Source organism: Tasmannia lanceolata, unplaced genomic scaffold, assembly GCF_043159265.1.
Source record: "Tasmannia lanceolata isolate RefF3 unplaced genomic scaffold, GAP_Taslan_0.1 ptg000006l, whole genome shotgun sequence".
Taxonomy (NCBI): Eukaryota; Viridiplantae; Streptophyta; class Magnoliopsida; order Canellales; family Winteraceae; genus Tasmannia; species Tasmannia lanceolata.
Window position 1 is genome coordinate 47,453,258 of NW_027518683.1, and position 27,508 is coordinate 47,480,765.

At 38.0% G+C, this 27,508-nt stretch overlaps 1 protein-coding gene across 1 annotated transcript; it reads left to right on the top strand.

Annotated features, from left to right (window-relative positions):
* Nucleotides 1-1,101: 1,101 nt before the first annotated feature.
* Nucleotides 1,102-27,082, top strand: P58IPK (DnaJ P58IPK-like protein). The gene is made up of 9 exons (XM_077383391.1): nt 1,102-1,305; nt 11,881-12,046; nt 14,556-14,757; nt 14,841-15,001; nt 15,320-15,413; nt 15,531-15,743; nt 18,545-18,625; nt 20,244-20,462; nt 26,537-27,082. The coding sequence occupies exons 1-9, from the start codon at nt 1,215-1,217 to the stop codon at nt 26,708-26,710; spliced, it is 1,401 nt and encodes a 466-aa protein (XP_077239506.1). The 5' UTR covers nt 1,102-1,214; the 3' UTR covers nt 26,711-27,082.
* The last annotated feature ends 426 nt before the right edge of the window (nt 27,083-27,508 follow it).

Consider the following 27,508-nt stretch of genomic DNA (forward strand, 5'->3'; position numbering starts at 1 on the left):
TTAGGGTTTTTAGGGCTTTCCAAAAGAGCTATGAAGTTACTCTTTTGTCCCTGGTGTGTTTGAATCCGAGTGTGTCACATGTTGGTGTCTGATTGGGTGCTAATTTGTACTCCCAATGACTTTCATCCCAATTCAAGAGGAAAATAATAGTGATGGAAATCTATTTTCCTTTCACTATACTTTTATATACACTACAGCCTGGAATGTTTGGTTGCATTTAGTTATCTCATAGAGTAGTGCTACAGGTAGTCAACAAAGATTAGTGCTAGACAAGACTCGCAGCTAGCCAGCTACATGGAACTTACAGTAGCGTTTGGTTGTCAACCTCATATAGTGGTATGGGGTGTCATTACCAATATAGAGGGAGAAAAGAGAGTTAGAGAAAAAACATCATTCTCAAAAAAGTCCAAGAAAAAAATCACATTTTTTATGGTTTTTACTTGGATTTTGGTAGAAAACAACACAAATAGCCATCCAAAAAGAAAGAACAAAAAAGATGATCATGACTACATCACCACAAACAACGCCAAACATTTACTACATCTGGTTGCTGGAATTTTTTTGATTCTTGGGACTTTTGTGGAATTTCCGCAGGAAACCCACGTTTGGTTGGTGGGACCAAAATAATCCCAGGAACCAAAATAACCCTGCACGAAACCCTAGTAAGGAAAAAAAAATCCGCGTATCCAAAGGGGCCCTAAATAGGCAACCAAACAGTGATTTTTTGTTGAGGTGGCACCCAAAAACCCAACAAAACCCCTATAAGCCCCAGGCTTTTGTGCAACCAAAGAGAGCTTCACAACTATCCATGGATTCCTGTATCCTTGCCAAACAAGAGTGAAGGGGTAATAATTTGTGTCCCATTAATACCCCTCGCTTTTGTCCTAATTTCCCATTAAAAACTATTGAATAACTTCCCTCTCCTGTTTTCGACGAATGGGGCCCACACTTCCACCAAATCAATTGATGTAAACCAAAATTATGCCACGTGGAAACCTCTTATAGGTGGATGCAACGTGTATCTACGATCTCGCACGTGTGCCACGAGTATAAATTCCAATTCTATTCAATTTCCGTTCTGGGGTTTTTCTTCTCAAATGAATTTGTATTCGACCCGAGAGGAGTGAGAGAGAGAGAGAGCGAGAAGGGTTTTCATCGATTTTATTTTCTTGTTTGAAAGTTAGGGTTTTCAGCTATTTATCAATCGGAAGAAGATGGGGGGTCGATTTGTTTTTATTCGTTTCATGCTGTATTTCTCTTTTGCCTCACAACTGTTGTTTCTTCATCCACTAGTCTCCGGCCAAGGTATGCCTTTATCTTCTCTTCCAAACCACCCATTTCGATTTCTCGCTCTATTCATTCATCAGATCGATCGAGAGATCTTCACAATGTCTGAATGCATTCCTTTATGGTTATTAGATGCAATACACGGCTCATTCGATTCATAGATTCAGGAATTCTTATGATTCCAGATGATATTTTATTTTCATTTGTGTGTAAAATTGGGGAATTATCTAAAAAATCGTAGGAGATGATTGAAGATGTTAAAGCTATTTTTCTTTTTGTTATTCAAATTTATGGATTCTCAAACTTGAGATACGATTAGATTGTTACTGTTGAGAAAACCCGACAGGCAGATCTGATCCGATTGTGTACAAATAAAAAGTAAAAATAAACACAAGCCACAAGATGAATACCGAGATTTTATGCAGTTCGTCCAAGATGCCTACATCCACGTGCGAGAACACGATCTTCAGAAAACAATATACAATGATTACAAGCAAACCTGTAAATCACAACCCTTTACTTGTCCTCTCAACCAAGACCGTATTCGAGAGTAGCCCGAGAGAAAGAAATACCCAAGAAGAACCCTTTCTTTCTCTTTCCTATACTCTTTCTCTATCTCGCCTCCTCTTTGCAGTCGCCACACAAAGAGTCTCCTGCACCTTGATCGTGTGCCATTAGGAAGGTTATATATCCTAGGTTTTCCAAAAACCTAAAAATCACTTGTTTGGAAGTTAGCCTCCCACTAAAATGTCGGGAAACAAGACAACTTTCCCAACAGTTACCCTGGCAGCTTGTTACAGAGATACTTGAGCTGTTTATTTGTTTATATATTTGGTTAATTAGGGTTTCATTCACATTCTTAAGCAATACAGAGGAAGGAATAGTAAAACCAAAGAAGAGCCTATAAAGGTTGATTCTGACATCATTTGACTTACCAAAGATTGGTCCTTAATGGCCAACTTGTCGCCCCATGCATTGCCTCGTTACGTATGTGAGTAACCCTGTAGGAACCCACGGTAGAAAGTAATCCAGGATGTCATAAAAAATGCCCCAACCTTCTAGTTGTGGATGCCCACCTTCCCCCACACCCCGAGAACTTCATAAAAGATATTTGCACTTATATTAGTTCCCTTGTGATCTTATGTTTTGAGTCTAACAAAGTATTAAAGTTTTTTATCAAGGCTGTAGAATAATGCTTGGTTGCAGATCATTGTAGGTTTCATCATGAACTGAATCAGTTCCCAACTTTTTGATGAAGTACTATTTTTTTTTGAATGGTCAAGAATTCATTAAAAGAAAAAGAGCGAGGTGGTTAAGTAGGAGAGAAACAAAGATGGAAAAAGCAGGAAAATACAACAAAAGAGCATAGGCAATAGCAAAGCAAGAGCAAATAAAGAACTCAAGGCGGGAGAAAATCATATTGCACCAGATCCGTCAGTTGGACCCCCATTCTTGCTAAATTGTCTGCTGCCCCATTGGCAAATCTTCTAACATGGCGAAAAATGATACTCGAATTGCCCACTATGTCATGAATTTCATAAAAAAACTGAGCAAAATGCCAAAGTGAAGACTTGAGAACCACTCAAAGGGAGTCCCCTTCCACCACCATATTATCCAAATCCACTCTCTCCAAAAATTTTATGCCGTGGTGAGCCGCCCGAACCTCCGCCTCACTAAAGTCAGCTACACCTATAGGACCTGCAAACGCCCACCTTACTAGACTCAAGTCATCTCTAAGAACACCCAAATCCCTGCCGGAGCAGGGTTTCCCAAGCTGGACCCATCAAAGTTAAGCTTTAAGCAACCAAGGGCCGGAGGTTCCCAACCTTGCACTATCGAAGGGCGCGATTCTGAACTGAAGCACTCTTTAGAACTATGAATCTTCATATCTTCATACTCAAAGTTGGAGAATCTCCCACTTCTATTATGAAGGGAATTGAGCCATGGATGTCAATCCAATGATGGCATCTGGTCAAGATTAGAGATGTTCTATGAGGGGTCTTCTCCATCAATTGTGTGATATCTTTTTGAATGTGAGATTATTTTCATCTCATATTCCCTAGAATCCTCCTCAAAAAAAAAAAAAAAAAAAAAAAAAAAACTTAAAAAACCTGCATCTTGCCCTTTGTATTTGGACATTCTAGAAACACGAAGAAAGCCAGAAAACAAGAAGTGGGGAAGCAATGGTCATCCTTGGATCTCGTGAGCAAGACTGTCGATAAGGAGACTTGAAAACGGTTGAAAACATTAATTGACAAGCAGGAGTTGCACGTAGGACGCGGGACCCATCCTTGCTGTAAAGGACAACATGATGAAAACCTGGTTCTATTGCCAAACTCCAAATTCGTTCTCCATATAGAGATGATATGCCTTTCAAGCTCTCGAGGGATAGATATGGACCGCCGATCTTCTTGGCACCATGCTTAGCAACCTTATGGTTCCTGTGCAGAATGCTCAATGCTTCAACCTTGCAAGAGCTGCATTTTCAAATCATGACTGTATTAGTTATATCTTAGAAGCAGCAATGCGTGTTGCCCTCTATGCGAAGACTGCTATGTATTCTCATGTGGCTGTGACACCTTTCTGTGAAGTTCTGTTCCTTCTCAATTTTCATGGGCTGTGGTGTTTTCTATCGTGCTTGTGTGAGAACTGCTACACACTTCATTGGACTGCTGTTGATCTTGTGTTCTTTTCATGGGCTAATGTGCGTCGCTTGGACTGTTTTGCTTCATTTTGATTGCTGTACCTTGTGGACCGATGTGTTCTTTTGTAGCAGCTCTACCCTCGTGTGAAGGTCATTGTACCCTGTGGTGACCTGATTTTTTTTGTCTGGTGTGCTTTGCTTGGACTGCTACACCTTCTTGTAGATTGCTGTCTCTACCCTCATGAAGGTTGTTGTACCCTTTCATGACATGATGTCCATGTGGATTAATGTGCATCTGTGTCTATTGTGCCCTGTGAAGACTACTCTTGAAGAAAGACAAATTTCTTAATAGAAGAGGGACAGGATGTCCTGAAAGGCAAAACAAGAGAAATGACATAAAAAACAATCGATTCAAGGGTTTGGAAAGAAATCAATTACAATCATGCTCAGTTTGTTTGCTAGCAAGCATATCTGCTTAATAGTTAGAGGTCCTAGGAATGAGAGAGATGCTAGTGTATAAGCTAGATAGAATGTCTTTTATCTATCTAGATTAGCGAATCTACAAGGGCCTTTCACGGAAAATATAATGCTGTCCGATTCTCCTTCAATGTAAATAAGCTTACCCTGTCTATTGGAGATAATTTTACGGCCTCGAGAAGGGACTTAACTTCAGTCACGTAATTAAGCTTACCCTTTCCATTGGAGATAATATTAAGCCCTCGAGATGGTTCTTAACTTCAGTCACGTTTGAATCATCAATTTCAACAGGACCTGAAAAGGTGATTAGAATGTCTCCAAGCTCATTTCTTAAAACACCTCCGACACCGCTTGACCTGGATTACCTTTGAACCTTCCATCGAAATTCAACTTTAGCACATGTGAAGGAGGATGAATCCATTCCATCGAAATTCAACTTCAGCGCATTTGAAGGAGGATGAATCCATTTCATGTCAATTTTAGACTTCACAGATCTGTTACATGGTATCAGAGCAATAGGTCCAGGGTTCAAAACTCACAACTCTTTGATATTAAAGTCCACGTGTAAGGCCAACCCAAAAAAGAGGGGCCACACGTGAGGGGGAGTGTTGAAGTATAAATGAGTAAATAACACCAACTCCAATAGCTTAAGCTCTTGAAGGAATTTGTTGCTTCACATGGACTAGTGGGGCATAATTGCTATGTGGAAGAAGGAAATATTTGAAGTTGTTGATCACTAGAAAGATTCTTCTACCTTATTGATTGGTTTCATTAGAAAGATTCTTTCATCTCCAATACCTCTGACACCGCTTATAAAACCTGCCAAGGACCCCAAGAATAAACTTTCACCTCAGGTGGTGAAGAAGGTGCAAGAGGAACTGGTAACGACAACGGAAGTCGAGGGACCGGAGAGGGTGTAGCAACGGGCCCAGAGTATGGTGTGTCCTCAAAGAAGGTGATATCAACAGACACATAAACACAATGAATCTGAGGACCGTAACATCAATATCCCTTCTAAGTTCGAGAGTAGCCAAGGAAAATGCACTCGATGGCACGAGGATCTAGTTTATCTAGGTCAAAAGTTAGGTTGTGAACAAAACAAGTGCAACCAAAGACCCAAAGAAGTAGTGGAAAAGGGTTTCCAGAGGGATGTAAAACTGAGAAGGGCGAATGATTATGTAGGACGGATGAAGGGAGGCGGTGAAGTGTACGAGCCATGTCAACAAGATACCTAAGTTTCCTGTTAATAGCACCATTTTGCTGAGAAGTATGAGGCAGGAGAACTAATGAATAATACCCTGATTAGATAAGGACTGCTGAAATATATTTGAAGCAGAAAAATATTTACGAGCATTGTCAGTGCGCAAGCATTTAATAGAACATGAATACTAGGTAGAAATCTCAGCATAAAATGAACGAAACACATTAAACACTTCAGAACGATCTTTCATTACATGTAGCCATGCCATTCTTGAATAATCGTCCACAAATACAATAAAATACCGAGAACCAAAGATAGGTGGAGTTCTACGAGGACCCCAAACATCTGAATGAACCAACTCAAAGGGACTCGAGACACGACTAACAGAACGTGACGGGAAGGAAACACGATGGTGTTTTCCATACTGACATGAGTCATAATGAAAAGGACTAACTGGACTAGACATAACAGAAGAGTGCTGTAGCCGATCCGCTAGTGGGTGACCTAGACAGTGCTACATGAATGAATCAACTGAAGTACATAAGACAATACAAGGAGCCTCACGATCAAAATAGTAGAGTCCGTCCACCTCATGGCCCTAAACAATTCTCCTCCTAGTCGCTAGATCCTGAAAAGTACAATAAGATGGAAGGCTACATAACATCGATGATAGCGAGTAAGCTGACTAACAGAAAGCATGTTACAGGGAAAACTAGGACTACATAAAGCAAAAGAAAGGGACATGCTAGTGCTGAGGGATGTGTCCCCTGTACTTGAAATGGGAAACATCGTCCCATTAGTCAAAGTGACGGATGTAGATGTAGAAGCAGGCTCAAATAAACTAAGAAGTCTAATGTTACTAGTCATATGGTGGGAGGCTCCAGAGTCAATGAGCCATGAGCTGGAGTGACTGAGAGAGCAGAATGGGTTGCTACTTTCCTTGGCCAGTGTAGCAGTGGCATGTTTTCCTTTATCATGTAACCTCAAGAAAGCCTCATACTCGGCTTGCGAGACGACCAATGTATCTGAAGAATCAGGCAGTAGAGGGGCCACAATGGAGCTCTCTGTAGCAGTACCAGAAACATGATGAACAACACGGGGAGGGGGTTGTTAACTCCGGATGCAAGTCATAGCATAAATCAATAGTGTGGCCCTTCATACCACAATGGGTACAGTAACAGGGTCTACGGATGCCAACACCACCGCCTCCCCCCCTGAATCTTGGCCAGTACAAAGACCACAACCGCAATCACCACGTGCACAACAACCATAACTAGTGTGCATGGCAAGGGCAGATCCCTCAATAGAGGAATCATCGGGGACCTCTGTCCCTATAGCACGCTGAACTCTGGAAAAGACCTCCGCCAGGGACAGTAAAGAACCAAGTCCCACAATTTGCTGGCAAATGTGAAGAAAGTCGGGCCCCAAGCCATCGAGAAACTAAACGACACTCATGTCACTCTTTTGTTTGGCCAACACAATAGGGTCAGTGGAGGAGGGTTGATACGTATCAAGTTGCTCACATAAGTGGACGAATTTAGAATAATACTCAGAAACAAATCTATCATTAGGGGTGCAACTCGGGTCGGGTTGAGCCTGAAAAAAGGTCGGGTAGGGTTGAGTTCGGGTTGAGGGTTTGGCAACCCTACCCGAGTGAAACCCGACATTTTTACAATTTCTTTATTTTTTAAGTTTAAAAACTCGGGTTGGAGTTGGGTCGGGTTGGAAAAATGGGTTTCTCGGGTTGGGTCAGGTTGAACCTCGGCGGGTTGGAAACTGGGTCGGGTCGGGTTGGAAAAATGGTTTCCTTGGGTTGGGTTGGCCTCAACCCGTCCCAACCCGACCCGAGTTGCACCCCTTCTCTCCCCACGCTGCAGACACAGGAGCGCTGAGCAAGTATCACAGATCCGTGTCAGATTATTTTCTCCTGAATAGAGTCTCTCGGCGTGAAGCTAGACATCTCTAGCTGTGTCAAGAAACATCATATGTTCAACAATCTTCGGCTCCATGCTATGGAATAGAAGAGTCTGAATGTGAGCCTCCTGGCACCACTAGTCATACTTCTTGCTGTCAAGTGATGGAGGGTCCTTTGTAAGGTAAGTGGACTTTCATTGTGCACAAAGATAAATCTGAACAGAGCAAGACCACGCGGGATAATTCATGCCATTGAGTTTGATAAAGGTCATCGGGAACCATAGAAATAGGGTATGAGTTTAGGGTATTAGGTTTAGGGATGAAGGGATTTAGGATCTTCTTACCGTCGGCTCTGAAACAACCAATTCCTCCAAGAGCTTAATCTGTTGGAGTTGGTGTTATTTAATCATTTATACTTCAACAGTCCCAATGGCCAAAAGAAATAGCGCTTCCACCTAATCATTATTCCACAAATTTTTTGTCAAGTTCGTATCAACAATTTTCATTTTGGATTCCATAAGCTGAAGAATTTTTAAATTTCTGATGCTTCTAAGATCGTGATCCGCACTTAGCTTATCATCTGCTCTCATACCTTGGATGTTCCGAATGCATATCTTCATTGGATAAAAAAATTGCATCCTCCATTTCCCAGTCATAGTTTACAATTGATAGAAACCTCTTTATCTCTTTCTTGCCTCTAGGGATTTTTATACTCCTGATCGACAGTTTCTAAAGCATCCCTTTCTTCAAGATTCTGAAACAAGTCACTTCTATGATGTATGTTCTGGCTACGTCAAATTTCGACCAGCTGCTCATCCCAGCTATTGCTTCTGCATTTCGAGTTATCGCTGCACCCAACAGGTGTTCCAATGCTTCCTCCCTTGAAATTTAAAATTTAAATTTCTCCTAGACAACTATCTCCCAATTTCCCCAAGTCTTGAGATAGCAATGTCGTACGATGGCCTTGGATCGTCCCCTATGCTGAGTTAACTTGGAATGGGTTGATAAGGTTCTCTGAGCTGCAATCCGGAGCTTCTATTGCTGGGTTTCATCTTCATTAAACTCCTGACATATTTTAACCCAGAGCAACCTCTTGACTCTTGTTAATAAAAAAAAAAAAAAAACCTATTGTTAATCAAAAGCTTGGAGTAAAAGCAAGAATGGCACAGTCCTCCTACGCTAACTTAGATTCTGGTGTCCTACTCCTATATAACACCGACAATCGGACCTGAAGAACCGACTTTGAGTGTTTCTCCGAACGAGTTTCCCACTGAACTGAAATTATCAAATTCCCAAGCGTTGAGCAGGACACCCAAGACTCTAAACCAGCATGGAGGTGTCACCGGGGATCTGGATGGGCACCATTTCTGGATCCAATAGAAAGGAGGAGGATATGGGATGGATATGATTAACATCCATTTGGATTTCATAGTCATTTAAGGCATAAAAGGAGATATTTCCCCAAATTAGGCATCGGTTTTCAACTAGCAAAATTCGAGATTTTGACCATTTTTTGACTCTAGCAATCACACATTGCCTCAGATCTGTTCAATGATTTCTACCGGAATAAATATGCAGTCGACCCTTCTCCCCATTCTACAAGAACAACTCTGGGTTGTGTGATATCATGTAAGGATCTCTTCTTGTTTTGGGGTTGTGAAGCTCTGCCCAAACGGGGATTTTGGAAAACTTCTCCCTTTCAACCAACGGGTTTGATGCTTTTGGATTCAAGTGAGGATGAGTCTCATCACCTTCATCTTCTTTGAAAACCCTAGATCTTTGGTGATCATGAGGTATCTTCGAAAACCATCTTTGGTGATCATGAGGATATCTCCTTGTCAAATGGTGTCCACCTTTTGTTCTGTCTACTAGAAGAGTCGTCATGCTTTCTTCACCGTCCACGAACCAACCTTTGAGGTTTGATTAAACCGAGTGGCTTTTTCCCGACGATATCGCTTTCCTTTGTTCGTGGCCTTGAGATTCCTCAATGGAAGAGATCCAATCATTTCATCATTGCAATGCTCTGTTGCACTGCAATGTGCCGACTTTCTAAACCAGTAGTTAGAGTGCTACCCTAAATTGCTCCTTCATGTGAATTAGCCTACCCTAATTAGCGATTATGTTGGCTTCATGTGGAATTGTGGAGTATCTAGTTGCTACCCTAATTTGTGCCTTCATGTGAAGTAGGGGTGCAACCCCGGTCGGATTGAGGCCAACCCGAACTTGACCCGATGAGACCCGACTCGACCCAAACCAACAAGAGGAACCATTTTTCCAACCTGACCCGACCAACCGACCTGAGTTCCAATCCGAACTAACCCTAGTTTTTAAGTTTATTAAAACTAAAAACAATAAAAACATGTCGGCTTTCACTCGGGTTGGGTTGCCCAAACCCTCAACCCGAACCCGACCTGAACTCAACACAGGTTAGGAAAACCCAACCCGACCCCGACCCGACCCTGACCCGAACCATACCTGACCCGATCTGACTTTCTTTCAGGTTGAACCCGACCCGAGTTGAACCCTAAGTGTGAAGTAGCTAATGTGCTGCCCCAATCAATGTTTGTGCGTGATAGGCCTCACCCACCAAACTAGCATATCTGAGTCTAACCTCACCATTTCCACCATGAATGATTCCTCAAAATCTGGTTTACCTGCGTTCCCCCAACTTGATTCATATACACTCAACACCTGCTATGCCTATATGTAGGCTATTATGCTTTCTTGAGGACTGTTGTGCCTTTGTAAGGTCTGTACTGCCGTTGTGTGGATTGTGTTGCCTTGTTGTTCTATTATTACATAGTGCCAGAGGATTTCAGTGTTGGAGAGACTCTGTCTTGACATTTTCAATAAATAGAGGTGATTATAGTCATGGATGTTGTGTTGTTGTCAGAGGACGTGGCCATGAGCCAGGGGGAGACCATGTCGGTGGTAGAAGATGTGCAAAATACTTTGTGATGACTTATACAAGCAATTGAAGTGGATTGTCACTTTGTTCGTGAGGTCACACAATATCTATTCTCTGTTTATCTTATTAGAAGATAAGTGTACATGTTTACAAAGTCTCTTGGTTGTTGTCACTTTGATAGTGTGTTCCAAGTTGGGTATGGATGACATCTATATGCTCTAGCTCGAGGTCGAGTATTCAGAGTTAAGCTACTTTAGGCTGATTTATATTATGCTTTGATGTAATTCTGTCACTTAAACTTTGTTTATGTACTTCTGTAGGATGGGGTCCATAGATAAGTAGTTCCTTAATGGCATTTTATGTACTTAGTGAAGTTTACCTCTATATATACAAGTGGTTGTATATATAGAGGAGTTATAAGCATCTCCACACCTACTACAATTTATCTCCTCTTTCTTTTCATTTTCTCTCTTCGTGTTCTTATTCTTCCATGTGAAGTGCTTGTTATTGGTCTGTTAAAAATTGAAGAAAAATAATTAAAGAGAGGAGAAATATCTATGTCCTCCAACAATTAATCTCATTGCTCTTTCTCGTAGCATTGATTCAAGAAGTTCTCAGATTTGGATGCTTTCTTGACTAATTTCAATGCAATTCAGCAAGATCCAATGAATTTTTTGGCACTAATCCGGTAAATCCCGATGGATTAGAATTTGGTTTCTCACCGAATAGTGCAGTGGATATTCAGAAAGTCAAGCAATAAGCAATGGAAAGCAAGAAGAAAATCAACCATCACACTAGAATTCTTTGTACTGCACTGGAAGGAACTGCATTCTATTTAACTGCCTTTTAGCTTGTTAGCAGGAACCTACATCATAATACAAGTCCTTTTAGTTATTTTCTTTCTATATGTTAAATATTTCTCTCATTTTATATATGTTTTTTAATTTATCTGAAATAGAAATGTTGCTCTCATTTTATTGTAATATATGTAATCGGCCCTTTTAGTTCTTTCTATAGGGTTTACATCCTAACCTAATACTGGTTTTCTAGGGTTCCCTTAATGCTCGTGTCTGATGAAGTATAGCTCTCATAGGGACCCCTACTTCAATTTATAGTGACATTGTTTTTTGACTGCTACTTACTATGAAAGCAATATTCCTTTAGATTTTATGTTTTAAGCTCATTTTGGATGAATTTTCGTTGAAGATCAAGCAGTTTATGACATGCCCATTCTATTGAAGTCCTTGCTAGAGCTAGGGATTTGTGATTGTATTAATATTTCTTTAAATCAAGTTTTCAATGTCTTGTTATGTAAACCCTGTTATTTTGAATTTATTAATACCTTTCTGACAGGATTGATATTTTTCTATTTCTGCTTATATCTTCAGAAGTATAAAGCGGAGACATCCAAGTCCTGGAATATCTCATGTCAGTTCTCTTTATATGCAGATGGCAAACTTGGTGATGCTGCTAACTTATTGAAGGAAGCATCTGAAAGTATAAAGTTGAAGCATTATGCTCTGGCACTTGAGACTCTTAATGCTGCTATAGAGGCTGATCCATCACTTTCAGAAGCATATTGGCATCGTGCATCTGCCCTCCGTCAACTATGCAGGTTCTTTTATTATTATTATTATTTGATGACATAGGGTATCCCCACCCCATTTTAGGGCGGGAATAATCCCTATGGATGCGCGCAATCACCTGTAAACCACTTACATTTCCTTTCCCTAAAATGCTGTTTCGAAGACATGCAGGACAGTGCAGAATTCTGAATTAGCACTAGGAAATGTTTTGGTTCATTACAATATAGTAACAATTTTTTAATAATTTTTTGTGTGTAATCACTCAAGGTGTTCATTGTGATATTTGTTATGCCTGTATGTGAATTTATAGTCATTAGTTAACCAATTGAGCAACAGATGCTCTTCTTCAAGATGCCCATATTAGTTCATGAGGGCCTGTTACCCTAGCATTTAGGACTTTAAGGCACACAACTTATGTAGTTTATACAAGTGCGTTTGTGTATATAGATGGCGTGCTTGCCTATCCAAAACAATGATGGATTTTTATTTTTGGATGGTTAGGATTTTTTATTAATACTATGCAAAAGTTAAAATAAGCTTGATGGAGTCTTCTTTACAACAAGAATATGGAAAATGATGGCCAATGGCTGCCATTCCTGTTGCAGTCCTTTTGGTCTCACCCTTCAATGGTGAAAAGATAATGGACTGAACTTTAAGGATCTAGAAGCTCTTCAATTTGATTTGCTAATCTCCAGGAATACTAGTACCATTGCTCAGAATTGAACCCATGATGTATAGCCTGAATCCAGCTGACTTATCTTCTAAACAATACCATATGTGTGCGCGTGTGTGAACGCTCCCTTCTAAATCTATTAGAATAATTAACTTTGAAGCAACATCTGGGGACAATAAGCCTATCGAGTACGCCGCAAGTCAGTGGGAAGCAAGTGAACGGGGCTAGGCTGGATTCCTTTCCTTTCTTACAACTAAGCGGTTAGAGTCTCTTAACGCCAAAGCGGCTTTCTAAACAAAACATAGAATTTGAACCAATGTTCTGAAACTTCCAAACGATTCCTAATTCATAACACCCACTCAAATGAAACCCCTGTAAAATTCTGAAAATTTCATATAAATAACCAAAAATTCTAAACCCCTCCAAAAGGACCAACCCTATTGATATTATCAGCCATCTGCAAATTTTTAGGCTCTTGCTATTTTCCTTTTCTTCCCCGTCCTTTGTGCTTGGCCAAATTTTATGATCAACGAGAGCCTGTAAATCAACTACACAAGTAGGGCCACACGGCCTTCTTCTGTTCTCCTTCTTTGAGCAATAGGTTATTGCAAGAAATCATTGCTAATGCTATCATTCTCTTTCTTGATCCCGGCAAACTCGAGTTTGATACTGGCCAGCAACTGAAATGAATGTAGTTGTATCACGTACTCTTCATGTAATTGATGAAAACCACATGTACAGGGAGAAACACATCTAGGTTTTGCACTGAAGCGATCTTCTCTATCCAGAGTAACTTGTAAATTTGGTCAGTGATATAACCCTTCGTGTAGCCTTTATACTTCAACTCAAATATCTTACCAGCATTCCTGTGAGAGTAGGGAGTTCTGATATGTCTTTGCTTTCGATATGAACATTGCTGCTATTGAAAATTTCCGATATGATTCCAAATGACTTTCCTTCGACATGAACATTTCTGCTATTGAAAGTGTTTGTTCATTGAAGACTAAATTCCGCTTAAATTAGGGCAGGGGTGCGTTAGAGCTCAGCCTAAAATCTGCTTTCTTGGGGATGATCATGTGATTATTGGCTGGGCAATCAATCATCTGTTTCACTTATATGCTCATGGTCTTGCTATGGCTTTCTTATATACCTCCACAGACGATTATCTTTGGGGTAAAGTTTACTAGCATGGGACTGACTCCATGGAACCCGAAAAGTTCAAACATAGGGATGGTGAGGACATGTCTAATGGTGCTGGAGTTGGGTTTGCTTGGTGGCGCTGTGACAAATAAATTAAAGAGTAACTCTCACATGATTTCGGAATCTGGGTAGTGGATGATAAATCTATCAGAATTGGCCTTCTGTAGGTTTTCTTGCATAGCTTTGAACATGCATAGGTTGGAGTTCCTGTTTAAAACCAATGTCCTGTACTTATCTGTAGATGTAGACACAAATGTGTCCCCCCCCCCCTACACACACACACACAAAGAAAAAGGGAACACAAGAAACAGATAATACAATAACAAGTTTGCATTTAATTGGAAAAGTGCTGTATTAACAATTACTTGAAACACAATACAATTTCTTCCAACTTCCCATAAGCGTAATACTTAGTGGTATTTCTGAAGAATAACAGGCAGTTCTGAAGTTTTTGTGATTTTTTTATTTATTTTTATGTTGCTTCAATTTTGCGTTGCTTTTATGCTTATGTGGGTCACAATATTCCTGATGCTTTTATATTTTTAAAGTTGATTATTTGGAAAAAATATTTCTTTAAGGTTTTAAGTTGGATCATAGAGCAGCCATCAACTTTTCTATGCATAATTGGAAGGTTATATGATTCAAGCATTTTTTGGGTGATGTAGATATGAGGAATCTGAGAAAAATTACAAAAAGTTTCTGGAGCTAAAACCTGGAACTTCTGCAGCAGAGAAGGAACTATCTCAATTGTTGCAGGCTAAAAGTTCCTTGGAAACAGCATTTAATCTTTTTGACACGGCGGATTTTGTGAAAGCTTTGGAGCATATTGATAAAGTTGTCCTTGTCTTTTCACCTGGGTGCTTGAAGGTATCTTCGTATTTTCATATGTATTTTTTCACCAATTCATATATGTGTATGATGCAATCTTAAGTCTAAACTTTTTTTTGCAGGCAAAATTGCTTAAAGTAAGGCTATTGTTAGCGCTGAAAGACTTTTCAACAGCTATCTCAGAGACTGGATATATACTTAAAGAAGATGATAATAATTTGGAGGCATTGCTTTTGCGCGGGCGTGCCTATTATTATCTGGCTGATCATGACGTTGCTTTAAGGTTTGTTCAGTGACTCCTGTCCAATATAAAATCTATTAAGGGGTTATTGGTTTTTTCGTCCTCTGGACAACAAAAGTTACAAACTCCTGCCATATGCTCACAATATAGTGGCAAAACATTACTTGCAAGTATTTAGCTAATTTTTCTCCAAATAAATCTCCACCTTTCATTAAAAAAGAAAAAACAGTTGCAAAATCAATACATGCCCATATTTAACTCATTTCCCCCCTTTAAATCCCTGAGTTTGTGAGTTTCAATGATAAGGCATCACGGAACTTTTTTGATACTATTATTACTAAGACTTTTATATTTTCTCAGGCATTTCCAGAAAGGTCTTCGTCTTGACCCAGAGCACAGTGAACTGAAGAAAGCATATTTTGGACTGAAAAATCTACTGAAGAAGACTAAAAGTGTAAGGCATTAAGAGCTCATAGTGAATATAGGGTTATCCTACTTTTCTGGCCATGTACATTTATATTGCTGTGGCATTATTTTTCATGATATGGGCAAGTTAATGTGATATTCTCAGGCAGAAGATAATGTGGAAAAGGGTAAGCTACGTTTGGCAGTAGAGGATTTCAAAGGAGCTCTTGCAATCGACCCCGCTCATATTGCACATAATGTACACCTTCATCTTGGTCTATGTAAGGTATTGGTCAAGCTTGGTAGGGGAAAGGATGCCCTGAATAGCTGCACAGAAGCACTTGACATCGATGAAGAGCTTGTCGAAGCTTTAGCTCAGGTTTGCATTTATTTTCTTCAACACATCTTCAAGCACTTGCAGAATATGTCTGGACCATTGTCATAATTATCGTTCTTGGGAATTTCTCGGCAAGGGAAAATCTTGGGATATATTAATTTTTTTCTAGTTTATATTGGGGAAAAACTATAAAAATAAAATTATCGTAAAAATATATAAATACATAAAATTTATGAAAAAAATATAAAATAAAAATATCGTAAATATCAGAATAATATTGTGATATTATCGCTATATTTTATGATAAAAATGAAAATATGACTATATCTTTAAAATCTTGGGATTATTTCGGGATTTTGTCGTTTTATCAAAACTTCTCTATAGAAACACGATATTTTGAAAGTATCGGAGATATTTGTGACATAGATATGTCTGAATCCTATGCTCGCTATGCTATCAATCTTTTGAATGGGCCTATGAAACTTTTCAATTGGTTTGAGACTTCCAGTCTTCCCCATTATGTAATTCAAATTTGGTTAGATGTCCATCATGTAGTTCAAAATAGAATCACATAATAACCTTGATTATACAGCATATTTGCATACCCTTGTCAGGGAATAAAACTTTCATTGGTGATCCTTCTACCTGTATTTATCCTGAATTCCTCCTTAAAAGGGAGGTTTTGAATGATTCTTGTACATCTATGGTCCTTGCATATGTTCCATCAGGATGCTTAAGGGAAAAACTAATGCAGGTTTACACAATTTTGTGATGTTGGCTTCTATGCTTATTTCTCTCTGAAACCTAGGTCATCAAAATTAGTAGATACACAATTTTGGTTGAACGTACGAAACTTGTGGGCAATGTGTATGTTTAGTCATTCTGTTGTAGTTCTATGGTTAAGTACATTGAGCTCCACATCAATGTGTATCAATTTATCATTGCAATACTTGACTGATTGACTCCTCTGTGTAAGTTACTGGGATCTGTTATTTGTGTTACTCCTCACCTTTAGTGGAGTGCTTCTTCTTCTTCTTTTCTAATAAAAGTTAAGAAAATATCAATTTTGAACCAGTTATATAGATGAATAAGAAAATGTCAAATGGATATTTTGGAGTGGTTTTCTTTTCCTTTTTTTCTAATAGAAATTCTCAGCATTGCAGCAAGAAAATATGAATCTTGCAACAGTTATAGATGAATAAGAAAATCTCAAATGGATGTTTTGGATTGATGAATCAATCTGGAGTCTGGAGTCTGGACACCTTTTAATGAAGGAATTGATATGCTATAATATCATTAGGATAGAAGTTTACAACCACACAATATAGTGATTCACAATACTTGTAAAAAAAACAAAACTACATTGGAGAGAACAAGAGTAGTGGGTGTTGTTTATAATGTGAAACCCACCACCAAGCAAATTTGCTTAAACTTATAATCTTGTAATTCATCAAAATCTCCCTAAGAGTGTTTTACATCATATAAGTCTTCCAACATACTTTGCTTCCTAGATGCGACACCCTAGACCTTTTCGAAACGCTTCCCAACTTTAAGGCCCTCCTGAGAAAGCCCTAAACGAGACAGATACTTTAAGAATAAAACTTCTGTAAACCAAATGGGATTCTAAATTCAAAACTTGAAAGATTTTCCCCCTCATAATACTCCCATTTTTTACTTGGTGCCAGCTAGAATCATCTCACACTCACTCCTAGCATCAATTAAGAACCACCAAATTTCACCTAAAAATGTATTAGTATCCATTGATGAGTTTCTCCATAAACAAAGACCTAAAACCTTCTACCACTCAAATTAGAAGAAAATTACAATTCGTGTTTTTCAAATGAGACCCAAGTTAAATCCCGCCCAAACTAATCCTAAAATCAATTAAAATTTTCCATAAATCACAGCAATCAGAAGGATTAAATCTCTGAAATTCAAAAATAAAATAAAAATGCTATCTGGAACCTATTAATTGTTGAAGGATCCATGGTTTTGTGCTGCATCACTTTTTGTCCGATATTCATTGAGAAGCTGATGCATTAGCTAAAAGATTGAATAACTTTGTTGGCTGTCTTCATTGAGAAGCTGATGCATTAGCTAAAAGATTGAATAACTTTGTTGGCTGTCCTCTCTGCTGCGACTTAGGCCTCTTACCCTCTTTCCTTTTAGTTGTAGTTAAGGAAACATCTCACCCACTTTACCCTACTATTCATACTGTTATTTTTATTTCTTATAATACATTTTCACTTTATTTTCAAGAAAAGTTGAAATTGTCGATCACTTATTCTGTATTTTATTTTCAATACACACATATCTTTGCTCTTTTGTGAATTTTGTAGTGATGAAACCCCGTTGTGTTTTCAGTTTCAGGCCTGCCCTGACTTAGACTATTATTGCTTTAAAATACCTAGCTACTGAATAGTTTTGTAATCGGTATAAATCTTAGACATTTTATTTTCATTGAACTTTCTGATGTCACTTTCTTGTCCATTTTTCGCAGTGAAATGCATTTTCTGCTTTCAAAAAACTATAACTTAATTACTTAAATTGGCCTGCGTTTGTCCCTTGGTATTTGATTATTGCCGAACTCGATAGCTATTAGGTTTTCTCTGTGGCTCTCCCGTCTTTACTAATTGAAAAATACTGCATTTATTGAATAAAACATACTCTCTGGATTGAGAATATCACGGCATGTTGGAATAGCCTATGAACAGCTAACTGTCGCGTACTGTTTGGTGAATATAATTTTTATCATTATTAATGTTTATAAATCATGTTGACAACTTTTGTGGTAAATCTTGTGGCATTTAAATTATCTGACACATTCTTTTATTTCCTTACAGAGAGGTGAAGCCAAAGTTCTTATAGAAGATTGGGAGGGAGCTGTAGATGATCTGAAAACAGCAGCTCAAAAATCTCCACAGGTTTGTCATAAATTTGACCGTTATATTCCTGTTAAAAAAAAATTTGACCGTTATATTCTTAGTATTATCCAAATTCTCTATGACCAGCTGCACAATTGTCGCTGGCTGCTAAGTACCATTCATTTTATAGATCACAATATTGTTACATAAAATTCGGTGAATTCAAAAAATAGTTGCAAAACCTCCTAGACACCAATATTATGGTGTCTATTTTCCTGCGCATTGGAAGAAATTGCAAGCTTTGGCAAGAAAAATGTCATTATTTTTTGTCATCTTAGAAAAGTTAGACGTGCCGAGAGCATTAGGTTGACGGACTCTGTAGACTTTGTTTTGTTTTCATTGGATAGCCAGGAAATCAAGTGAAATTCTTCCACATGTCCAAGTGCTCTTTTGGAGTTTGGAGGTTTCAATCTTTTTAATCATTAATCAGGATAGGATTTATTACAAAATAAGAGGTATGTGCCTTCAAGGAATTTACAAACTCAAAGCTCATTTTGGATTTGAGTTGAGTTTTCGTCAATCTGAAACTAGATACAGTTCTTGCTTCTTGCTTAATCATAGTAAATTTAAAAATTACAAAGCTTCTCGTAGACTATTACAACAAGGACAAAATATAAACCATTAATTAACGTGTATGTGTAGTTAAGTGCACCAAAGAATGTAAAAGTGTATATTATTAATAGGGAGATGATAAATTCAACTTTTCATCTACTAGGAGCACCCTTCTAGTTGTTTTATTACTAAAGAAGGTAAGGGCCACAGTAAAAGCCTCAGTCAAACCGATGCTTAAAAAATTAAATAAATTCAAAACTGGATCTTCTGATTTTAACTTCATTGAAAAATGAAAACCTTGGCTACTTGGTTGTGCAACTGAAAAATTGCTAGACAGCAATGAAATAACTAATATATCTTCATGAGATAGAAAAAAAAGTAAATCAACATAATAAAGAGATGTCTGTGGGAGTCCTTTGCTCTCATCTGGTAGATATGTGCACCAAAGAATGTTAAATTGTATATTATTACTAGGAAGACGATAAATCCACCTTTTCATCTACTAGGGGCACCCCTCTCTAATTGTGTTATTACTAAAGAAAAACTCTCTAGTCATAGAGGTGTTGATTGTTAAAAGGGACAGATTTGTCATTTACCTTTCTGTGATATACCATGTACTGAAGTAAAGAAGTTAAGGGCCATAATAAAAGCCTCAGTCAAACCGATGATTAAAAAATTGAATGAACTCAAAACTTGATCTTTTGATTTTTAGATTCACTGAAAACTTCGGCCAATTGTGCCATTGAAGACTTGCTAGAAAATATTGAAATAAATAAAATATCAATCATGAGAAAGAAAAAAAAAAAAACATAATAAAGAAATTTCTGTGGGAGTGCTTCACTTTCTTCCGTAAAAATTTAACTTATTTGAAATCAGCATTTTACATTAAAAGAATGTTGTTAACTGTAAATCTTCCTTCAAGTCTTGTAATTTGTTTTATTTCTACCTTATAAGTTATAACTGGATAATTCTAGAGCATGACTGTTTTAGTGTTATTTGTCCTTTTTTTAAACTCGGGAAGTTTCCAAATGATAGTCTTAAATTCTTAATATATGAGACTTTGCAGGACACGAATATCCGAGAAGCATTGATGAGGGCCGAGAAATCTTTGAAGCTGAGCAAGCGTAAGGACTGGTACAAGATTTTGGGGATCTCAAAAACTGCATCAATTGCGGAGATTAAACGTGCTTACAAGAAACTTGCTTTACAGTGGCACCCTGATAAAAATGTTGATAACAGAGAAGAAGCCGAGGCAAAATTTCGGGAAATTGCCGAAGCATATGAGGTGAGTTTTAGTGTTAGCAGACTGCCTTTTTCTCATATTTATAAAATATTTGTGCTTCTTTGGACACTTTTTCTTTTTGCCTCAACCGTCGAAGTGAAGGCGACCACTCTAGGAGGCGCAATAGTCCTCCAAACTTTTGCAAGGGAGCCTTGCTTCCATCCTCCTTGAACATATTGTGGAAGAAAGAACGGACCGAAAAGGTCCCTTGAACATCCGGAGTCCAAATTTTCTTGGCAGGTTCTAGACAAGAAAGATAGGTGTTGCTAAGGTTTCCTGGAATGGTAGATGGGTTAATAATGTTTCCTAGAAGAGTAAATGGGTTGTCAATGTCCTCTTGTTTAAGGTTTCTCCTAAGCCTAATGTCCCAAGCAAAAGACCCATCCCCTTCTCTGATATGGTCACAAAGTCTTACCCCTCTATCGGTTGCTACTTGCTAGGGGATATGGATCTGGGAATGCATGCCATAATGTCGACTCTCCTAACCACACACACACGCGTGCGCAGATATATATATATATATATATATATATATATATATATAGAGAGAGAGAGAGAGAGAGAGAGAGAGAGAGAGGATTGTACGCTCGAGCGTACCAAGCTTATGGTACGCCCGAGTGCCCAATCACATGGGTCCTACATTTTTTGTGGTGATCCAAAGCATTCATTTGCAAGGCCCTATCAGAGATAGGGTGTGTACCAAAAATCAGCTCCATTGAATCATCCTAACCCCTCCAAAAGTGGAGGGCAAAAATGGGCAGATTTGTGGACAAACAATGTCTGTACATTTTGACCTCCACAAATGGATGGGTTAGGATGATCCTATGGAGCTGATTTTTGGTACACATCCCATCTATGTAAGGGCCTTTCAAATGAATGCTTTGGATCATCCTAACAAAGTGGGCCCACATATGATTGGGAGCTCGAGCGTACCATAAGCTTGGTACGCTCGAGCATACAATCCTTTTCCTCATATATATATATATATATATATATATATATATATATATATATATATATATATATATATATATTAGAAAACGGTTTCTACACACATGCTTAAAATACAGTGGAGGCCCACATTGCTTGGGTGATCCTAACCATTCATTTGATTGACCCTCACATAAATAGGGTGTCCACAAAAAATCAGCTCCATAGGATCATCCTAACCCTTCGAACCGTGGAGGCAAAAAATGGACAGATTTGTGAAGGTTTATACACGTCCATTTTACCTCCACAAATCGTAGGGTTGGGATGATCCTATCGAGCTGATTTTTTATGGACAGCCTATCTATGTGAGGGCCAATCAAATGAATGGTTTGATCACCCAAATAATATGCCCTCCACTGTATTTTAAGCTAGTGTGTAGATAACTTTTCTACACGTGTAGAAACCGTTTTCTATATATATAGATGAGGAAACTGTGTGTGCGCTCGAGTGCACAAAACAAGGTGGGCCCACATTTTTGTGGTGATCCAAACCATTCATTTGAAAGGCCCTTACCTAGATAGGGTGTCCACAAAAAATCAGATCCTATGGATCATCCTAACCCCTCCAAAAGTGGAGGGAAAAAATGGGCAGATTTGTGGATAAACAGTGTCTGTCCATTTTTCCCTCAACTTTTGGATGGGTTAGGATGATCCTATGGATTTGAGTTTTGGTACACACGCTATCTATGGGAGATCCTTCCAAATGAATGCTTTGAATCACCCTAAAAATGTGGGCCCACATGAGTTTTATGCACTCGAGTAGTGTGAATGGGTTGGGTAGGAAATCATTTTAGAATATATGTTGATATGAAACTAATATGGCTTCCAAACTAATATGAGACAGAAAACGAAGTCAAACTAATACACGGTTTGTTGCGTTTTTTTTAAAGGAGGCTTGTATGTAGTTTTAGAATATAAAGAAACCAAAAAAATGTAAAATAAAGAAAAAAAAATCTAATAGTAATAAGTTTCAAATGAAAATTTCTGATAGTTCAAATGTGAGATGCACTATGCCATATGGCACATGACAAGACTGTTTGGGATATATGATATATCTTTGACACGCCAACATCGGCCTCTAACTGGAATTGATTATGCTATGCTCTCTCTCTCTCTCTCTCTCTCTCTCTCTCTCACACACACACACACACACACACTCACTCACACACACACACACACACACACACAGTATGAAAAAGAAGATGAAATCAGACAGCTAAGTAACAAATACTAACATTTTTAAAATTAAAAATTCATAAAAAATGAAAAACCGATCCAAAATCCAATTTATCAATCATATAAGCATCCAAATAAAATTGCTTTGGATTGAAATTAGAGAGGGAGAGCTGGAATTTGATCCAATAAAAAAATCAATTGGGCTTCAGTGAGATCGATTTGAGATTGATCTAAGGGACACTGAAGGTTGAGTTAAGTTGGCAATGGATGTTGCTGACACTGACTTTTGCATAGGTGATGATGAACTCTGCACTAATCCCAAATACTTCTATCTCCACTTTAGGGTCTTTTGTCATCCCAGCTCCTCATTTTGGTGAAGATAACAATGCAGAAATAGATATAAAAAGTTAAAAAGTAGTTAAAAAGTTAAAACATAAACACATCAGAAAAATAATAATTGAAGAAGAGAATAATGCAATGTTAAGCATTCATTGAGAACTTTAATATAACCCACAGTGCCCGTCATAAGTTCATGACAGATTGCCCACCATCACTTACAATACAGTTAAAAAATTATAATTCCAGCATATTGGCGAGAATGTTAGCACTCTATACATAAGAAGGGTTCACAAAGAAGGTAAATTTCAATTCATGAGTTCATGATTGGACATATTATCGTGAACATTTACGCCTTGTTTAGATTGCAAGAAAAGAATTTCTCACGGGAAATTTTATCTCTGAAAGTTTTCTTTCCTCAATTTGGAGGAAAGTAATATAATATAGGAAATTTAAGAAATATTTTCCCTATCCAAACTTTACGAAATAATTCCTGCAATCCAAACATGGCCTTAATGTAGCAGGCAATTTATTGTCTCTTTAACAAAGTAGTGAGTAGTAAAAAGAAAGCAAAAATTAGTCAAAATTGTAGTTACAGACATACTCCTAAGAAAGAATGACCTCTCTGCTCACCGTGAGTAGGCAAATCCGCATGCCTGATGTTCTCTTGGTAAAAAAGAGGATAGGTAAGATAAACCCTAAATCACTGAGAGAGAGAGAGAGAGTGAGAGAGAGAGAGAGAGAGGAAGGTAGGAGTGAATGCATGAGTACGCATAGTAATTTATAGGGTAGAAAAGGGAAAATGAGTTTGATGGGGAAGAAGAGTATTATGCTATATCTAATACTATGATGGAATTCGTGTGTAGATAGGAGAGAAAGAGGGAAGGAGTATCGAAATTTCTCACCCTTTTTTTAATTTTAAAGAGAGATATTTACAGAGGTGCTGATTTTATAGTTATGACGGAAGTCGTGTGGAGGTACGAGAAAGAGGGAAAGAGTTTCAAAATTCCTCCAGGGCACATTTTGTAGAGAGAGAGAGAGGTGCTGATTTTTAGGTATTTAAAGAAGTTGATTTATAGGAATTAATAGTCAAATAGGGAACCTTTTTTGTAGAGAGAGAGATTTTAGGATGGTTTATCGAAGTAGGATGGATTAGAATAAAAACGATCTTTATTAGCAAGAGAGAGAGAGAGAGAGAGAGAGAGAGAGAGAGAGAGAGAGAATGGGAAACAAAATGAAACGAAATCTATTGAAAGAGAGAAATTTTAGGTGCATATTAGAGAGATAGATAAAATAGGAAACATTTCAGCATATTAAACCAACACGGTTTATAGGATTTTTTATGAGTTTTTTTGAATGGGTATGCCATATGGATCGAAAGCTGGATGGGGAGGCTAGGCTGTCCAGGTCAGCGTGAACAGTGAAACTCCCATTCTGCTATATTATATATATATATATATTTATTTATTTATATATAATAAAATAATGAACTGCCATTCTCCTTAACCTTTACCAATTGGTGGGTTCCTACTCCCCCAATCCCCCATTCCCTCAAGTATTTGTCCCCAATCATTGTGTGTTGTGAGGCATATTTTTCTAATCCATACCTCTAGCCATTTTTGTAAGAGGGATTATTTTCATAAGAGGGTTTATTCCTCCATCTAATGTTATCAATTCAGGGTCCACCTTGTTTCTTTGAGTTACATACACACTTCCATTTCATTGGGTTCTTGATCTTTTTCTTTGCTTCGTCTCCCTCCCAAAGAAAGTCACTTTGTAGCTTCTTCATTTTGCCAGCTACCTTTGATTGTATTTTGAATAAGGACATCAAGTAGACCTCGTGATTCACCAAGCCCGCTTTGATGAGAGTGATTCATTCCTTAAGGAAAGGTACTTCTTCCATGAGGATAGCTTTCTTGCCATTCTATCAATTATTTGGCCCCAAAGGACTGGTGCAGGCATCCCTGCACCAAGTGGTAGTCCAAGTTAAGTACTGGGTAGCTCTTGTTTTCTACATCACTTGATGTTAGCAATAGATTGTATTATTTTTTTCATATTTCAAATTCATCCCCATCATCATACTTTCTTTAAAAAACAAAATTAATTTTCAAGCCCGTTACCACCTTAAATTTCTTTTTTAGGTTTCTCACTTCCTTTTCATCCTTGTTTAGAAAAATGTGAATGTCATCCGCAAATTGTAGATGTGAAATTATAGCCTATTGGAGATTGTCTACTCGCTTTGAATCTACCCACTACACCTTTCTTCTGGCATTTTTATCTTTGGGTGTGTTTGGCTGCACAAAAGCAGGGATGGCTTAGCTTGGCATTTGGGTGCCTCATCAACGAAACACCATGAGACTCCAAGGGATGTCTCCTGCTGAATAAGTGCATGTCTGGTGATGCGTCACCCTTCTCTCCTCCCAAAGATATCCAAGCCAAATTCCTCGAAAAGATGGAATTTTGCTTGAATTTATTGGGATATATATATATATATATATATATATATATATATATATATATATATATATTGTTAATGACACTCCCTACCACTACTCTACAAGGTTGACATCCAAACACCACTTCACTATTCTATAATCTTTCAACTTCCTTTTTAGGGATTAAGGTAATAAAAGTAGTGTTGTTTTATTTTCGCAGTTGGCCTCTCTTGTGAAATTCATTCAAGAATGCCATTTAAGTCGCTTTTAGTGTTCTCCCAAAATATTTGATAGAATGCCATTGGAAAACCGTTCGACCCAAGATTCTCGTCTCTCTTTGTACTAAAGATGGTCTTCCTAACCTCTTCTTCCCCAAACTTTTCTTGATAGTTTGGGCCTCCAAAGATGGTCCTTATGAAGCTTAGAGAAAGTTTGTGTAACTAATTTCTTGATGTTACTATTCAAGAAAAAAAAACCAAGCTATTGATACCTTATTTTTCTTCATTGATCTCTTCTCCATGAGATACAATGGCTTATATACTAATAATAATACACATTTATTATTATACCTTTAATGAAAGGTATGATGATACAATGCATATATTTTACTTCTCTAACAAATACATCAAACTTATATAAGCTAATTCCCTAGTTTACTTTTCAACCGACCTTTTGATAGCCTTCACGATAAATATGGGAAATGTGCACATCTTCAATAGACTTAATGATTCAAAACATCTTTGGAATGTAGTGAATGCCATAGAGGGGACTCCTTACCCATGTAATGGATAGGGCATATTCCCAATATTCACCATAAGCATTCCAGTAGAACCTGCATAAATAAATATAATTGATACTTTAGAATCTCTTCCATACTTCTCTTATTTTCAATATTTGTGTATTTAATGTCTAATGTAAAGGATATACTACAAATTTTGAGGAATCTGACCCTGCTGTTCATTGCATCAACAAAAATGACATCTGTTTAAACTTTAAACTATCAGTTAGAAAGTGACACCTGTGATGATGCCTGTGCCTTGTTTTTGTGATCACTGGTTTCTGACCCTCTATTTTTACCCTATTAAGTGTCATCATTATTAAACTTTAATCTGTTCCAACTCTTCCCAATCTTCTATGGCAGGTACTTGGGGACGACGACAAACGTGTGAGATATGATAGAGGCGAAGATATTGAAAACATGGGTATGGGAATGGGAGGTAACCCATTCGGTGGTGGCGGATTCCATGGTGGACAGCAATTTACATTCCACTTTGAAGGTGGAGGATTCCCAGGTGGTTATGGGTTCAATTTTTGATTCTGATGTAGTGTTGATTATTTCTTTTAGGCAACAAGAAGAAGAAAACTTGATGGAAGAGGGGTTCAGAAAATTGTGCTTTTGAGTAGAGCAGAACCCTGCCAGACTGACAGATTACACTAACCGCATAAGATATACAGGTAGCTTCAAAGCCAGGCAAGAGGCTTGTATCCAAAGTGGGTTTTAGAATTTAAAGAGTTCTACTTGGCGGCGTCCACACAACCCTTTTGATCTAGAAAATATACTCTCTATTACTCATTAGATCATAGATGGATTGGATACTCCTTTTCTTGTTTATTTCATTTGTTTGACATAAGTTACACAGAGGAGATACTCTCCTTTTGTCGGAATGTATCATTAATTTGGAAAGCATCAATGCTTGTATTTCTTCTTCTTCTTTCTTGGATCTTTCAGTGATTTTCAAAATCTAGACATGAAATTTGAAAACCCCAATTACGAGCACACTATGTTGCCAAGGGTGTGTTTGGCAACCATGAAAAAAATACATGCAATATTATGTTAGTTTCTTCACATAAGCTTTAGTTTGTTTTTTTTAATTAAACACGTCTTCAAAAATCCGGAAGCACTAGTTTCCTTTTCTTTTTTTTTGCGTGAGCTTTGGTTTTTTTTAAAAATAAATTAAACACACGTTTGTTTTTTTCATTTCCTGATTTTTGGCCACATTTCATCCCTGGAGACACTACTTTCCATGATTTTGTTTCCTGATCTTTAGCGACTTCACCCTCATCTCCACTTGGAAACTCCGATTTATCATGAACAAAGAATTCATGGTAGCCA

Bases quoted from the DNA above. Each gene is read 5' to 3' on its own strand.
- P58IPK (XM_077383391.1), top strand. From the start codon at position 1,215: ATGGGGGGTCGATTTGTTTTTATTCGTTTCATGCTGTATTTCTCTTTT. The intron at 15,002-15,319 runs GTTTGTTCAGTG...ATATTTTCTCAG, and splicing joins GATCATGACGTTGCTTTAAG to GCATTTCCAGAAAGGTCTTC. The intron at 15,744-18,544 runs GTTTGCATTTAT...ATTTCCTTACAG, and splicing joins TTGTCGAAGCTTTAGCTCAG to AGAGGTGAAGCCAAAGTTCT.